This window comes from Saimiri boliviensis, chromosome 16, assembly GCF_048565385.1.
Source record: "Saimiri boliviensis isolate mSaiBol1 chromosome 16, mSaiBol1.pri, whole genome shotgun sequence".
NCBI classification, from domain to species: domain Eukaryota; kingdom Metazoa; phylum Chordata; class Mammalia; order Primates; family Cebidae; genus Saimiri; species Saimiri boliviensis.
Genome location: NC_133464.1, coordinates 3,051,418 through 3,067,868, shown reverse-complemented (window position 1 = coordinate 3,067,868; position 16,451 = coordinate 3,051,418). Strand labels below are relative to the sequence as shown.

The window sequence follows — 16,451 nt, the reverse complement described above, 5'->3', positions numbered from 1 at the left end:
TTTATCTTGCCTTTCCTGTAGGAACTCTATTTCAGAGTACCCACATAGTTGATAAAGAGCAGTACCTTTTGCAGAATTCTAGCTGAAATATAACTGAAGGACTAGCAAGATATGGCAATGCCAAATGCAAGATTGAATCTGGTAGGAATTATGAATAGCTGCTGAAACAAATAGATGATGATGGGTGGAATCATAATGGGTGGATCTGGATAATGACACCGGAACCCACAAATCGATCCTAGCATCCCAGACATCCCAAGACACCACGTGCCTCCTGAGTGATGTGATAAGAAGTTCCACTTCCCCTTCCTCGCATGCATTATTTCTGGGGCAGGCTCCCCATTTCTCAAAGCGCACTATTGTGAATTGATATCCCCCAAAAGATATGTTGCAGTCCTAACTCTGAGTACCTGTGAATGCAACCAAGGCAGCGTGGAAAGCAGATACCCAGGAAGAGAATCTCAAGGCATGTCTCTCCCTGGCAGATGGCACAGCCGTAGGCTGCTGTGTCACTCAGCATTCTCCAGAGAAACAGAACCAATAGGATCTCTATTGACCAACTATCATTCAGGAGAAAGAGAGGGAGAGGGAGGGGAATGCGATCTATAGCAGGGAAGTGGCTCGTGTGACTATGGACGTGGGCACATCTGCTCTGCAGGGGCTCACAGGCTGACAACCCACAGAAAGTCCTCCCTTACTTGGGAAAGGTCAGTCTTGTTTTCTGTTCAGACCTTCAGCTCGTTAGATAAAGCTCACCGCACTGGGGAGGACCATCTACTTTACTCAGATGTTCATTACATCCCAAACTCCCTCTCACAGGCACACCCAGAATACTGTTTAACCAAATGTCTGGGCACCCTGCAGCCTCGTCAAGTTGACACATAAAACCCACTGTCACAGACGTCATTGTTGTTCCGTCACGAGTGGCAGTCTCCCATGGCCGTTCGGCACCATCACAGAGGCTGGGTCTCTCAGCTGTGCAGAACTGGCATGAGAAGCAGGGGCAGTGGAGGCACTGGCTTATGAAATAATGCTAATGCCTGCAGCTGAATTGCCCCCTGAAAGACAGGTTGGGCTCTGCTGAATCTGAAGTCACTGCCAGAGGCAGCCCTCAGTCCGAGTCCAAGGGTAAAGTCAGCCTTCCTGCCCTCTAGCCAGAAAGTTCTGAGACCTGTTCCATTTGTTTCTCAGCTCCCCCTGCCCCCCGAAAGGGGAACAGAGCCCCAGTGTTCATTTTCACCCCTTGACTCCCTTATCTGCTTCACTCCCCTTCCTCACTGTCCTTCCTGAGGTCACACCCTAGCAAGCTACTTGCACCCAATTTGGTGGCTCAGGATCTGTTTCTTGGGGAAACCCAATCAGGGTAAGTGTCTTGTTGCATGTTTCACAATACACTACACTGGTAAAATGCTTTCTGATCCTGCATACTCCTCCAGCCGTATGTGTCGGTAGACTAATTTTTGCTGCGTTGCATGTTTTAATTTTAGCATTTGACCATATTTATCCCAAAGGAATAGGACCTTGTTTGATACAATAACATCCAGCAGATACAGTGAGCTGTGTAGAACCACTTTGCAGTGCATTCTTCAATCTAGACGGGGTCCAACTGGATAAAAACAGTTTACAGGGAGTGATTACTACCCACTCTAGGTAATGGTCATCTGCTTGTCCAGCTTAAGTTTGGAGTGGATTTTGCCTTATGTTTTAGATCTTGGCATTTTTATAGTGACCCCACACATGCTGAGTTAGCAGAGTTCAGCTGAGCTTTGGGTGGTAACTGGTTTTCAGTTCGGTTTGTGGGTGAATTCCCAGCAGTGATATGGAAGCGGGCTGCGAGGCATTAGCAAGCAGCCACGCTGGGTGTGAAGCTGAATCCTCTCATGAGAAACGAGGGAAGTGAAGACACGGGCTTGCGTGGAAAGCTGTTCTACACTCTTGAGGCAAGTCCAGAGGGCAGCCACAGAAAGGGCTAAACTTCTCCTTGGGCAACAGTCTTCACTGGAGCTGACCCAATAGCCCAAAAGTGATGGGCGCCAGATTGCAGTCCGTATGGCCTCTGTAATAGGAACTTGGAATAGTGTTAAGAAAAGTTTAACCAAAATGCCCATTTTGGATACTGAAACAACTCAATTAAGCACCTAAAAATATCTAGCTTTGAGCAATGTTACTTTCTAAAATCCCTTCCAAAAAACCGTTTTTTGAAATTAATATATACCCAACATAAAAGAATGCAACTAGTAACCATAAAGTGTTTAAAGTCTGGGCTTCTCCCCACCAAAAAAAAAAATAATAGTAATTGTGATTTTCTTCTGTCTGACAAGAAGTTCGTCTCTGCTTCACTGGTTTCCCAAGGCCACTCCCTGGAGCTGGCTTTCTGGAGGACCATTTAATTGAGTCTATTTGGATCTTACTCAAGTCTAGCAGCTTGTAAGTACCAGACCGAATTTAGCAGGATTCGGAATGGTAAGGACTGCATGTGAAATGACTAATTCAGCAGTAAGGAGAGTGGACAGGAGGCTCGGTGGGCAACCACCCCGGGGTTGACGTCCTTCCTTCCATGGAGACTCTAGGTACAAGCCTTGATGTAGCTGTGGATTGCTCTCCTGTTTCCTAGAAAGCTTACAGGGCAGCAGGAAGAAACGGGTTAGCTATATCTTTACTGGTAGGAGCCGAGCGTCGGGTGTCATCTCTGCCACGTGTTCGGCATCTGATCGGTAAAATGGGGACCACGATGGGAGGAGGTGAGGCAGTAGACAGCTCTTCGTGAGGGTTCCCACTGGTTGCTGTTATCACTGAGCACATTGTCCTCGTAATCCAGAATTCATACTGCCATTTGAATATTTTGTGTATTTGCAAAGAAAATTTTAAACACTTAACTCAAGGCTAGAAATAAATGCAGTTAGTGATTGCAAAAGAAATCCACCGGCAGAGGCAGAGGCAGACGACCTAAGCCTCTGATTATTTTTGGAAGCTTTATGTGCTTTCTAGCCTCTGCCATTGAACGGATTAACGGATGTGCCTGGCATAGAGTAAGCGCTTGGCTTGTTCAACTGCCCGCGGGTCGCAGTGAGCTAACCGGGGAGAGCGCGCAGGGGTAGTGGGTGGAGTGAGTGGAGACGCGCGTCCTTTTAAGAAAAGGCTCCATTTCTTCCTCGCGTGGAAATGTGTGCGTGTCATCAGGTGCTTGTGGAAGCTCGCGCATGACCCGACAGCTGCCGTCTGGGCTCTCCAGGTTCGGCCCAGACGTTCACAGCGCAGTCTCCAGCCCCGCTCGTCCGCGGCGCCGCGCCCCCGACTCGCAGCCAGGCGCCCGGCCCGGCCCGGCCCTTCTTCCGCACAGCCCCGCTTCAGGCCGCCCAGTCTCCTTGACCTTCCCAGCAAGGTCTGAGGCGTCGCCGTCCGTGTCGAGCGGGGTCACGCAGGCCCCTTCCCGGCCTGGAAGCGTCGGCGCCGCGCGCGAGCGTCAGTCCCCCCTCACCCCCGGCTCCAAACCCCGCCGGCCGCAGATGTCATCCTCATCCGTGCTCCGCAGTGACCGGAGGGAGCGAAGGGAAACAAACCAACGTCTCGTTTTCAGCCTCTCCCCGCCACCGTGACATAAAAACAGCAAAAATAAAAAGAGCATTCTGGGAAGCACTTCATCATTTCAACGCTCACGAATTCAAAACGTAAACAAAGGGCTCCCAGGGCCCCGGCCAGGGGCGCGGGGCGCGCGGCGGGCCCAGGGCAGGTGAGCGCAGGTGCGCGCCCGCCCCCGCCCGGGGCCCCCGGCTCCTTCCCCGCGCTCCCCGCGCCCCCCGCTCCGCTCCCCCTTCCCCGCCCGCTCCCCGCCGCCGCCGCCGCCGCCGCCGCCGCCGCCGCCCCGCGCACGGCCTGGAGCGGAGGCTGCGCAGGGCGCGGGGCGGCGCGGGCCGGGCGCGGGCCGGGCGGACGGCCGCGTCTTTCTTCTCCTGGCGGTGATGTCATTGGGCGACGGCGGCCGAGGCCGGGGGGCGGCGGCGGGCGCCCGCAGGTTCCCTCGCCGCTCCTGAGAAGGCGCCTGACCGCGGGCCGGGGCGCACGGAGGAGCGGGCCGGGCCGGGCCGGGCCGGAGCTGCTGGGCCGCGCCGAGCCGATCGCCGGCGCCGGCCGCTCCATGGGCGAGGAGGCGGCGGCGGCGGCGGGGGCGGTGGGGGCCGCGGGCCGGGCCGCCGCTCCGAGGTGAAGCAGGCGCGCGCCCCTCCCCGCCCGCGCGCCTCCCGGGCCGCCGCGATGAATTCCGCCGAGCAGACCGTTACGTGGCTCATCACCCTGGGGGTGCTGGAGTCGCCCAAAAAAACCATCGCAGACCCGGAGGGCTTTCTGCAGGCGTCGCTGAAGGATGGGGTGGTCCTCTGCAGGCTGCTGGAGCGCCTGCTGCCCGGGACCATCGAGAAAGTAAGTCCCGGCCCGCGCCCCCGCCCGCGCCCCCCGGCCCGGCCCGCTGCGGCCCGGGATGCGCGCGGAGCACCTGGGGCCGGCCGCGCTCGGGGGACCGCGCGCCCTCCTTTGTGCGCGGAGCGGCGGCGCGGCCGGCGCCAGGACCGTGGCGGGAGCTCGGGGGGCGCCATTGTGAGCGGGGCCGGGGAGGGGGCGGGGGGAGGGGCGCGGGCGGCGGGGGTCCCCGGGGAGGAGTGTTCCCCGCGGCGGGGAGACCCGGCTTCTGCGCCGGCCGAACGCCGAGCGGCCCCTCCGCGCTGGGGTCGGCCCCGCCGCCTCGCCGCGGCCCGATCGGAACGCGTTCGGACGCCGTGCGGCTCCGTCCGCCGGCTTTGTGTGGACAGTTCTTGCCGGTGGCGTCGCGTGAGTTTCGCCTCCCGGGTGAATGGACCGGTTGCTCTGCATTTTTTAAAGATGCTCGCATCTGTGGCCGAGGGCTGCGCTGGGAAATGATGCACTACTTTCCCCCGGAGAAAATTACCCCCATCCGAGAGGACGGCAGACACAGGGTTTGAGCCCCGGCACTCTGCAAGGCTTGTTTAAAATTTCAGATTTCGTTCTCAGGTTCCTCCCTGGTTCTGAATAGAACCCGGAGTCCTACAGGCACTGCCTCTTCCTCCCCGCTGGTAGTTCCCAGGCTGGAGCGTGTGAACCCTGACCCGAATCTCTGGAAGTAATTAAAGTTTGTTTTCATCGCCCACAAGCCGGCCAGCAGGGCCGAGGAGACGGGAGAGCTTCTAAAAACGAGGTCTCCCTGTAGCTCAAAATACCAATCTTATTCCCAGGGCTTTTTTTTTTTGGAGGGGTAGAGGGTGGTGGGTGGCCAATATACAGCGTTCAGATCAACAATTATTTAACATGTGTTAAATACAGAAACTGAAGGGTACCGTAATTAGGAAGAACGATTTAAGTTTTTAAGTGGGGTGTACTGGCCCCCATACAGAGTGACAACTTGTAAATAAAATACCAACTAAGTGACTTGAGTGACTTGAAAAAGTAAAATGTTTAATCTCATACACGTGCGCATGTTCTGGTGCTACATTTTAAATGAGGTCAGAAAACATTTAATATGAATTTGGCTTGCATTCCAGTTTTAGGTATTTTTCTTACTGGGCACATTTTTATGAAAACGGAATCTGCATATTAGAGTGAACGGCTGCCTGCCTGTCCATGAAATAAAAACGTTCCTTTAAAATGAACCTGATGTCACAATGACATGATGATTTAAGACAGGAGGACTAAGGAGCAGGATCCGACTTTCAAGGCATTCAAAATACTTTGTTGTTTGGAGACTGGTACCTCTGGTAATAAAAGACAGATGTCGAAAAGTGTTGAAATACATGCTAAATTCACCAAAATAGGCTTAAATAAAATCCTGTTCCATCTCTAAGAGCAAAGCTTTGAGAAACTTCATATGCTGTGTTGATAAAAACATGTCGCCATCAAAGAATATGTCGTTTGGCATATTAACTGGTTTAATAGTGATTGGCAGACTTCAATAATCATTTTCTTCCGAATTCTAGAAAGATTTTCCTAGAAAACTGTAGCATTCATTTCATCTCTAAAACAACAAAGAGAGGAACTAATAAAATGTTGAGCTTGCAAAAGCCCAGTTAAAACAACTCAACGTATTCTAAAACTGCAGTCATTTGGAAATGTCTTAGGTCAAATATGGTTTTCATTCCCCCGAACTCCAGTTGGTATGTTTCTGACTCTGTCACAATGAAAGTTTAATGTAAAGCAGCTTATTGTAGACGCAGTTACTGGTTCTCTGGAGTTCAAAGGTAGGTTTTTGGAGCAAAATAGCCATTCTCTGTCTCTAAGGTCCCTGCGTTTCAGTTTTGTGAGCTTTTTCCATTTCCTAGGGAGAGTTATCTGGGTTTTTTCTTGACTTTCTTTCTTTCTTTCTTTCTTTTTTTTTAAATAGAGATGATGGGGTCTTGCTATGTTGGCCAGGCTGGTCTTGAACTCCTGGCCTCAAGCAATTGTGTCCCATCTTGGCTTCTCAAAATGCTGGGATTATAGCTATGAGCAATCATGCCCAGCCAGTTATCTGGGTTTTTGATGTTTGCATGCTTACCAGATAATCTATGCCACAAAGCACACATGCCAAATAATTTTTACTTAAGTGTGGGAATGTGAGTCTCAGGATGTTTTTACTTAAAAAGAAGCACCTGGAAACTTAACCAAATATTCATGTGGACATGATGGGGCTTCACTTGACCTATGCCACGGGGGTGCACTGACAGCCAGTGAGCAGAAGGCAAGTGGCCTGCAGCCTTCGCCTCTGCAAGCTCACAAGCTGGCGTGAGCCACGAGGCTGGGGATGAGTGCTGAACTAAGAAACAGGGCTGGGCGCCTCGGCTTTCCCATATGGCTTTTATTAAGAAACCATGTCCTAATGTGTTTCTTCCATTACGCTCATTTATTCTGTTTCAGAGTCAGGAAGAGGATGGAGGGAGCAGAGAGGATGTTCATAGAGTGTCAGATTCTTCTGCTCATTTAAAGGAAACTTTCCACCCAGGTTCTCACCTTTCTTTCAAGGTGGAAGGTTAGATGGTGAGAAGATGGGTTTATAAACTTTACATGAAAAGTTCTGAAGAGAGACACTTTTCATTATACTGGACAGATGCTTTCTGCTGTGGGGGAGAGGAGAATGGGAGTAACAAGTTTCCCTCGTCTTTGTATCTGGACACCCTGCGCTTTGGTTTTCCCCCGGGGGGTGGGCAGGATGTTTGGCTGGGCTGCCCACATCCCCCTGGTACTCCTGCCTTGAGCAGACGCACTCTGAGGTCGAGACGTCTAGGGAGCCCTGGTAGCCCTCTTCTCACAAATTCACTTTAAACATCCCTGGGGTATTTAGTCAAAGGAGGCAAAATCAAGAAAGATGAATTTTAGAGGATGGAAAATTGCTGTAAGACTAATACCACATATTAAAATCATGGAAATCATGCAATGCTCTTTTAATTTCACTTATGAATGCAACAGAAGTCTCTTAATTCACTATAAAAAACTCAGGGAACTTGGTTGTTTCTCTGTGTGTTTCTCTGTGTGTTCCTCCTGTGTAATCCATGTGACACGCTCCCAGGAGAGCCTGGCTAGGTGTTTGTGGAACGTAATTGAAAGTCAGATGCTGCCTGTAGTCTTGGTGCTGGACGTGGGGGCATCTGTCTCTCAGCTCTGGAGGCCCAAAGTCTGGGATCAAGGTGCTGGCAGGGCCTCGTGCCCTCAGAAGGCGCCACGGAAGGGTCTGCCCCACACGTCCCTCAAGCTTCTGGAGTTCCTGGCTCATGGCAACACAAGTCCAATCTTCACATGACGTCCCCACTTCTTCTTTGTGTCCAGACTCCCCCTTTTTAGAAGGACATCAGTGAGATTGCATTAGGGGCACTCTACCCCAGTATGGCGTCATCTTAACCATTTACATCTGCCATGACTTCATTTCTGAGTAAGGCCCCATCTGAAGTACTGGAGGTTAGGACTTCAAAATATGAATGTTGGAGCAACACAGTTCAGCTCATGATGGGTCGTGTTAAACATTTGAACCAGATTTATCTGATTGCATGATGCCAGGTGCTATGGGAGATTACAAAATCTGACTAATAGAGTCTTAGGGGTTCTAGTACAGAAAACATAACTCAGTGGACAAGGACGGGATGAAGCAGAAGGAAGTTGAAAGTTGTCATGTCAGATTTGGAATAGAAGGAGCAAAAGAATCAGGAGCTAAAACAGACCAGCATTTGAGCAGGCCAGGCCGAAGACTTCCCTGACGTGTGCAGAAGAATATGGTTTGCATTTTCCCAAACTGTAACCTGGCAGCCCTAGGTGATTTTCCACAGGCTTGCAGCAAATCAGCAAATCTGATGTCGCATAGGAAAAAGAAAATACTTTTTTCCAAGTGAGCTCGAGACTCACTTTCTGCTCGGTGAATTCTGGGGTTGGTTAGGGGCTGGAGTGGGGAGAAGCACAAGTGCCCACCTGCTAGAAATGTGCCTTTTCTTAGGTCCTTTGGCCCTAAAAAGAATGTGGTCCGTGATCACAGTGTGGTGGTAGGGTGAGATTCTCACTCAGGCCCATGACCTGTAGCTGCTGTAAAAACTTGTTGATTGGCTAAGTCACTTATAGAGAAAAGCTGTAATATGGTATCTCCAGACTGTGTTTTTATGGAGACTTTTTTAAATCTTGCAAACTGAATGATTGGTTATATCAAGTTGCTTCTAACTAAACTACTCTGAATATGGTTTCAGAATAGTGACTTTTGCAATAATAAACATTTACTTTTGAAGCATGTGACTTTATAGTCCTGTCTCAACCCTGAACCAGTGTGATTCTTGTTTGAGTTTCAGGCCTAGGGAAGAAGGTAGCTGGAACTGCATTTGCTGGCTCACTAAAAAGAAAGCAAACAAACTGAAATTCAATTTAAATCAGGAGCGCCTGAAGAGATTTCTTGAGAACCATACTAGAAACTAGTGTTTATGTTGGCATCACATAGACACAGGAGTGCACACACACATATGCATACCCACACGCATTCCTGCACACTTGCACATGCATGTGAACACACAGACACACGCACACCTACACAAATGTGCACACATGTAAACACATGGGGCACACATGCATGTAAATACACACACACACACACGCATGCCTGCACAGACATGCACACAAACACGTGGGACACACATGCATGTAAATACGCATGCACATGTGCACACACACATGCCTGCACAGACGTGTACACACATAAACACGTGGGATATACATGAATGTAAATACACATGCACATGTGCACACACACACCTGCACGGGTGTGCACACACATAATCACGTGGGACACGCATGTAAATACACATGCACACACGTGCACACACATACATGCAGAGACATGCACACATGTAAACACAGGACACACATGCATGTAAACATGCATACATGCACACACGCACACCTGCACAAACGTGCACACACAAACACGGGCACACATGCATGTAAATAAACATGCACACATGCACACACACCTGCACAAACGTGCAGACATAAACATATGGGGCACGCATGTGTAAACACACATGCACACACGCCCACACAGACGCGTCTGCCTGGGACTGAGGGAGAGCTGCCACATGCCATTCCGTTTTGTCAGGGGCAGCTGCTCTGTGAACTCCCCGAGCCCAGTCCAGCGGGTGCTGCCTCAGGACCTGACCCTCGTTCTATTAATAGAAGTCACTCCAGAATCTGCCTGCTCGCTTCCTTTCTTTCAGCTCTGCCTGCCTTTCTATACATCTTTTTAAAAGAGAGTAAAATGTCTGCCCAGCGTGGCGGGCAGCATGCTCCCCTCATTTGCAGGCGCCATCCCTCAAGATGCCCGTGCTGCAGATGAGGACCCTGAGGCCTGGCACTTAGCTTTGTCCCAGGTCACCTGGCTACACTTGGAGGGGGAAGATTCCAGCCCACGGCTGTGACCTTTCCCACGGAAAACAAGACTACTTTTGCCACCTATACTGAATTCAGGGGAAGATTGGCACCCACGGCCTTCAGACATTTGCAAACCAGATCAGGAAATGAGACAGAGGCAACAGTGTCACTGAGCGCCCTGGCAGGACAGAAGTGAGGACTGGGTGGGGTGGCTCAGGTCACCGGCCACAGGGGCAGAGTGGGAGACCTCAGGTGTGACTGGAGTCACTGCCAGTGTCCCACTTCTCAGGACATCTGGAAGCCGCTCTGCCCTGCGGTGTACATGACCCCAAAGGCACCTGGGGCAGGGCCCCTTGCCCTGGGCGGATCGCCCACAGAAGCCTGCAGAAGTCTGTGTCTGGGCCCTTCTCCTGGGCTGCAGAACGTGAGTTCAGTGTTCCTGTGCCATCTGATAACTCACTGTGGCTGACGGGCTTCCCTACTCTGTAGGGCTTACCAGATTTCCACTTATTCCAAGATTTCAAACAATATGTGCATCTACACCACACACACACATTGAAAAGTCCCGTACTATATACACACTTAAGGACTCTCTCTCCCTTCAGAGGCCACTGATCACTCTAAAATTTAAAAAGTGGCGGCGATGGGGGCTGTGGGGTGGGTGGGGCAGAGCCGTTTCTTCTTGTGTGAGGTGGATTTTAGCCGTTTGGATGGGAGTCTTGTGTGGGCTTGACGCCCACGCGTCTGTCACTACACCAGGGAGGTGGCAGAGGAACGTCATTCCTCGGGCATGCAGCTCTACCACGTGCACTGCCGGGGGGCTGGGAGGGTTGGCATCCCCCGAACCCGTGGGTCCCTGCCCAGAGACACTGGGAGACCTGGTCCTCTGTGTGCTTCAGGGTCAGGCACAGCTGGCTTTGATGCCGCAGCCATTTGCTCTGTGACTTCCGGCATGTGTCTAACCTTTTGGAGTCTTGGTTCTTCCTCCCGAAAATGAGATGAATGATATCCACTGTTGGGGGCAGTCAGGTCGTTGCCCGGGTAAATGAGTAGATATGCTGGGCACAAAGTCATTCCTCAGTACGGGGTAGTTGCTGTCGTATTGATTGACTGAAAACCTTCCCCATTGTGTCCAGAAGACTCTAAGCCAAGATTTGAACCTTGGAGCCACCCAAATCCAGGAACACGGCTTACTTCTCACAACAGGGCAGACTCTTGCAACTTTCAGGGGCTGGCAGCCTCTCCATCGCACGCTGGACAGACCACCATTGTCCGGGTTGGTGGGCCCACTGAAGGTGGCTTCAGGGCCCTCTGGTCTGCGCCAAATCTGGGCGCAGCTGCTGAGCGCACACTGCTGCTGGCTGGGGAGCTGGAGGGCTGAGCCGGTGGACTCAGGTTTCGCTTATATAAAGTTTCATGCATCAGCGGAGCCCACAGTCACAGACGGGAAGCCAGCCTGCTCCACCCAGTGTCTGCAGAGAGAGGGCTTTGGGGCCAATCCTGGGCCCTCTGCTTCCCGGGTATGCCTTCTGACTTCTCCCCTCTTTTATCAGGTCTATCAAGCTAGGTTAGGAGAATCTATCTCTTGATGTTTTTATGTTTCTAACTTTAGCTCTGAACTCTTAAGGTCTGATGAACTAGACTGGTGGTTCTCAACCCCATTTTTACAGGGTGGTGCCATGTCTGCTGGGGTCTCAAAGCGAGGAGGTGAGGGGAACTTAAATGGAATGTGTGCAAAATGTATTTCAAACACATTTCTGTGAATTCATTTAAATCGAATCAGCTTATTGACCCTGTTCCTGTTGTGTGCGTGCTAGTGAGCTACATGACGGGCACGGAGACACAGGCACGGATGCCACCCACACCACGTCTCCAGGCAAGTCAGAAGAAAATGCTGGGATCTTGAGTCTGAAGTGTCTGTGAGTTCTGGGATGAAGGAATGTAGAGTCTTCCAGCCCAGATGCCTCATTTGCAGATGGCTTCACTGAGGGCAGTTGCGTGTGTGTGTAAGCTGCGTTTTGCACAGCCTTGGGAGAACCGTTCACACTGTAGTCTAAGTGAATGGCGCGAAGGACTGCTGGGAGGTGGCCCTGGGATACTATGTCTAGAGGTCAGCCTCCTAGGACACAAAGCAGAGTGGAGAAGAGTTGGGGTAGATGACAGAAGTGGTCTCAGTTCCCCAACACTCCCATGCCCTGGGTGAAGTCACCTTGTAGCGCCTCCATCAAGAGGTAGGAGTCTGCTTCCTCCCTTCTTGAGCTGTGACTGGCTTTGGCCACTGGAATCTGGCAGAAGTGACCCGTGTCAGTTCCTGGCCCGGGCCTTGGGAAGTTTGCCCTTTTCTGCCCTCTCTGAGGCCCTGTGTCTACCCCGAGGAGAGCCCAGGGCTTGGGTGCTCATGGTGTGTGATCGCATGGAGGAGAACTCACTTGTCCCCACCCAGGTCACCCTGGGCCTATCCACACCCAGCCAGCCCCAAACATTGAGGAGAGCCCAGCCAGGGTCAGCAAGCTTCCTGCCCTGCCCAGAGCAGGAACAGATCAGGCCAGCTGCTGAGGTTTACTGTGACCCCAGTTAACAAATCACATACACACACACGCGCACGCACACACACACGCCCGCCCCATTCTTAACTACGTACGTGAATACATGCCACCCCAGTCGCACGAGTGCTTGTACCTTTGTTTAAAATGCTCTCTATATCCTTTATTTCCAGAAAAAAGTGATGTATTATTTCCTTGATAATTTCCTCTCCAGTGTATTCTTATTATTTAGAAATCGTATGAAGACTTAATCAGAGATGGTATCTATTGAGTGCATACTGTATGCCAGGCACTGTTCTAAGCCCTGTGCCCTTAATAATGGACGGAACCCTCCCAACCACCCTGTAAGGGAGGTGCTGACAGGATTGCCCCATTTTCAGATTAGGAAACGGAGCTCCAGAGCGGCTGGTAACTGGCCGTCGTTGGCTGGTGGGCTCCCCAGCCCCAGCCCCGCCCTAGTCCCGCCTCCAGCCCCGCCCCCAGCCCCGCCCCAGTGCTCGCCCCCTGCCCCGCCCCCTGCCCCGCCCCAGGACTCGCCCCGGCCCCGCCCCCGGACCCTGAGGCTGCCAGGCCTCCTGGCTTGAGCCTCTCATTTGCTGACCTTTCTGCTTGTGTCTTTCTTCCCCTTTTTAAAGGCATTTCCTTGACTTTGTCTTCCAGTTTGTCTACTCGCATCTTTTATTTTGACTCTATTTTGGCTATTCTTTTTTAATTTCTAAAAGCTCGCTCTTTTTTCTAGTGATCTGGTTTCTCTGCCTTTCTTCCCTTTCGGTCAGCGCCTTCCTGTTTCTGGGTGATTCCTCTCTTCCTGTGAACATTCCTTGCAGCTTCCTTGAAGAGAAGGGTGATTCCTCGCCTGCTCTCACTGTCTCTATTTCCTGAGTCCTCTTGTGCAATTTTTTTTCCATGTTGGAGATTTTACTTGAACATCAGATGATCTTTCAAGTGTGCAGCCCTCAGAATGACCAGGCAGTGCTGTGTGGCTGTCGGGGCCCAGGGACAGGTAGGCCTCCCTCGGGGCAGCCTGGCGATGCCTGCAGGTCCGGACCTGTTGGTCTCTTCTGCAGCGGCCATGGTCTCTCCAGAGACTCCTCCACCTCTTGCCTGTCAGTGCAGCTTCCACCCTTACCTTGACTCTTGTCTGTGCTGGCCCTCCCCAACTTCCTGGCCTCTTTGGTTCACTTTTCCCCAGAGAATGAGCCTTCCCTGCAAAGATGGCAGGAAGGGTGACCAGCTGTGGTTGGGCTGCGGCCCCTGGGCCTACCTCTGACTCTCAAGTGGCTTGTCCACCACCTGGGAGAGCGCAGCTGCCTGCACTGGCTGCTGGGATGGGGCCTTTCTAGTCTCTGCTGAAGCCCCGCCCGTCCTCCCTCTGCTCCCTGCTTTCGTAATGGTGGCTTGGGGATAGGTGTCTTCTAGGTTTTTGTTGTTGTTGTTTGTTTCTGTTTTTTCCAAGACAGAGTCTCTCTCTGTCGCCCAGGCTGGAGTACAGTGGTGCCATTTCGGATCACTGCAACCTCCGCCCCCCAGGTTCAAGCAATTCTCCTGCCTCAGCCTCCTGAGTAGGTGGGACTGTAGGCACCTGCCAGCACGCCCAGCTAATTTTTGTATTTTTAGTAGAGATGGGGTTTCACCATGTTAGTCAGGATGGTTTCGATCTCCTGACCTCGTGATCCTCCTGCCTTGGCCTCCCAAAGTGCTGGGATTACAGGCATGAGCCACTGTGACTGGCCCGAGCAGTTTTTAAACTTTTATTTATTTATTTATTTATTTTAAAGGGGTTGGGGTTGTCCTATCTTTTCTCTATAGAAGCTACATAAAATTTGGAATTCCAAAAAGTGGATATAAAAGAAATGTAAGCCTCGTCCAGTTTATATTAAATTGCTTTTGTCTAAAATGGGCATCCCCAGCTCCAAGTGTGTGTGGATTTGCGTGGTCTCTCACCGTGAACGCTTGTTCTGACAGTGTGGTCTGTTAGCAACGCTTTCTGTAAACTGGTCTGGTTTTGATTATTCATAAATACCATGGCCAGTCATGGCCTTCCCCTTCAGTTCTGAGTGTCTCACTACTAAGTTCCTCTGCCAGGATATTTTCCACCAGTGTCCTGTCCTTAAAGTAGTTTAAGTTCAAAAGGGACTTTTAAGTACCCATTTCTAGTGAGCAGGTTTTTAGATGTCTTTTGTTAGGAATACAGATTTTCTGAAAAAGCCTATTGCTCTCTGAACACATGCCAAAAGATTATGGCTTTGTCATTCACTTTCAGGAAGAATGCTACAGTGATTTTGATAGGAAATTGGGGATTCAGAGCGTATTCCTGATTCTGACTGTCTGTTCTGGCTCCTCAGGAAGAGGGAGAGTCTCACTCGCCCTCTTGGAATGGGTCTGGGCCTCTGTTTCCCTTGAGCAGTGTCATCGAGGCTTCCTCTGTGGTGCTCAAGGAAGTGCCTTAAGACCTGGTTTGTCCCATTGATCTCATAAAGCATTGGTGCTGTGACACATTTGTTCTGGTGGAGACACATTTTCTGGTTATGGTCATCCCTATTTGTTAAACGTTTTTTTTTCTTTTGAAAACAGGCTTTAAGTCTGGGCACATTGGCTCACGCAGGTAATCCTAGCACTTTGGGAGGTTGATCACACTCCTGAGGTCAGGAGTTCAAGACCAGCCTGGCCAACATGGTGAAACCCTGTCTCTACTAAAATAGAAAAATTAGCCGGGCATGATGGTGGGTGCCTGTAGTCCCAGCTACTTGGGAGGCTGAGACCGGAGAATCGCTTGAAGCCCGGAGACGGTGGTTGCAGTGAGCTGAGATCACACCACTGCACTCCAGCCTGGGCGACTGAGTGAGACTCCGTCTCAAAAAAAAGAAAAGAAAAGAAAAGAAAAGAAAATAGACTTAAACTAAGTAGAATAGAATGCAAATAGAATGTAGTCAAATTCTTGACAGACTTGTGACAAAGGTTAAACTTCCAGAAAGTGCCATTGAAGCCATAATTTTCCATGATAACAGACTAGAATGAAAAGTCTTTCAGACTTTATAGATTGATGACAAATGGAGACAAATAAAAGTTCATTTATGGCATTTCTGACAAAGTGCATTTCCCTAGATTGAATCTGAGTAATTGCAATGTCAGCTATCCAAGGTTGGTTCTTCAAACAAATAACTGGGAGTCGTATGCACACTGTTTATGAATTACTCAAATGAAGTTCTGGGAGCGAGACACCACTTACCCTGCACATGGTTAAATCTTTTGTTGCCTGTCATGGAGCTTCCACCTGAAGAAACTAGAAAAATAAGGGAAACTTAAACTCAAATTAAGTAGTAGGAGAAAGAGAATAATAAAGAACCGAGTGGAGATTAGAAAATTACTAGAGAAAACAAACAAAACTGAAAGCTGGTTATTTGAGAAGAATCAATAAAATTGATCAACCTGTCGGTGGACTGATTAGGAAAAAAGGGGAGAAGACAGAAATTACCAATGTAAGGAATCACCATGGATCTTACGGATATGAAAAGATTTCTACAACAATTTCTACAACTTAGATGAAATGGATGACTTTCTTGGAAGACACTAAGCTCACTCAAGAAGAAATGAATAACCTTAGTAACCCTACATTTATTAGAGAAACCAATATGTAGATAAAAAGCTTCTCATAAAATTCCAGGCCAGATAGCCTCACTGGTAAATTCTACCAAGCTTTTTAAAAAAAAATAATAGTAATTTTACACAAGCTCTTCTAGAAAATTAAAATTGGGCTAGGTGCAGTGGCTCATTTCCATAATCCCAACATTTTAGGAGGGAGGATTGCTTGAGGCCAGGAGTTTGAGAACAGCCTGGGCAACACAATGTAATGAGACCTTCATCACTACAAAAAATTTAAAAAGTTAGCTGGAAGTGCCTGTGGTCCCGGCTACCTAGGAGGCTGACGTGGGAGGATCACCTGAGCCTGGGAGCATGGAGGTTGATGCTGCAGTGAGCCACGATCACACCACTATACTCCAGCTTGGGCACCAGAGTGAGAACCTGTCTCAG

General features: G+C 50.3%; 1 protein-coding gene across 9 annotated transcripts in view; it reads left to right on the top strand.

Annotated features, from left to right (window-relative positions):
• The first annotated feature begins 4,154 nt into the window (after positions 1 to 4,154).
• The window catches only part of ARHGEF7 (Rho guanine nucleotide exchange factor 7), a 184,035-nt gene continuing 171,738 nt past the window's right edge, over positions 4,155 to 16,451 (top strand). For 3 of the 9 annotated variants that reach the window (XM_074387441.1, XM_039473194.2, XM_039473198.2), the window contains exon 1: positions 4,161 to 4,416. In XM_074387441.1, the coding sequence (XP_074243542.1) occupies positions 4,252 to 4,416 (165 nt within the window). In that variant the 5' untranslated portion in view covers positions 4,161 to 4,251. Of the gene's footprint in view, positions 4,417 to 16,451 lie in introns of all 9 variants that reach the window. The other 6 variants (XM_039473193.2, XM_039473196.2, XM_074387439.1 and 3 more) reach the window with 5 other exon arrangements.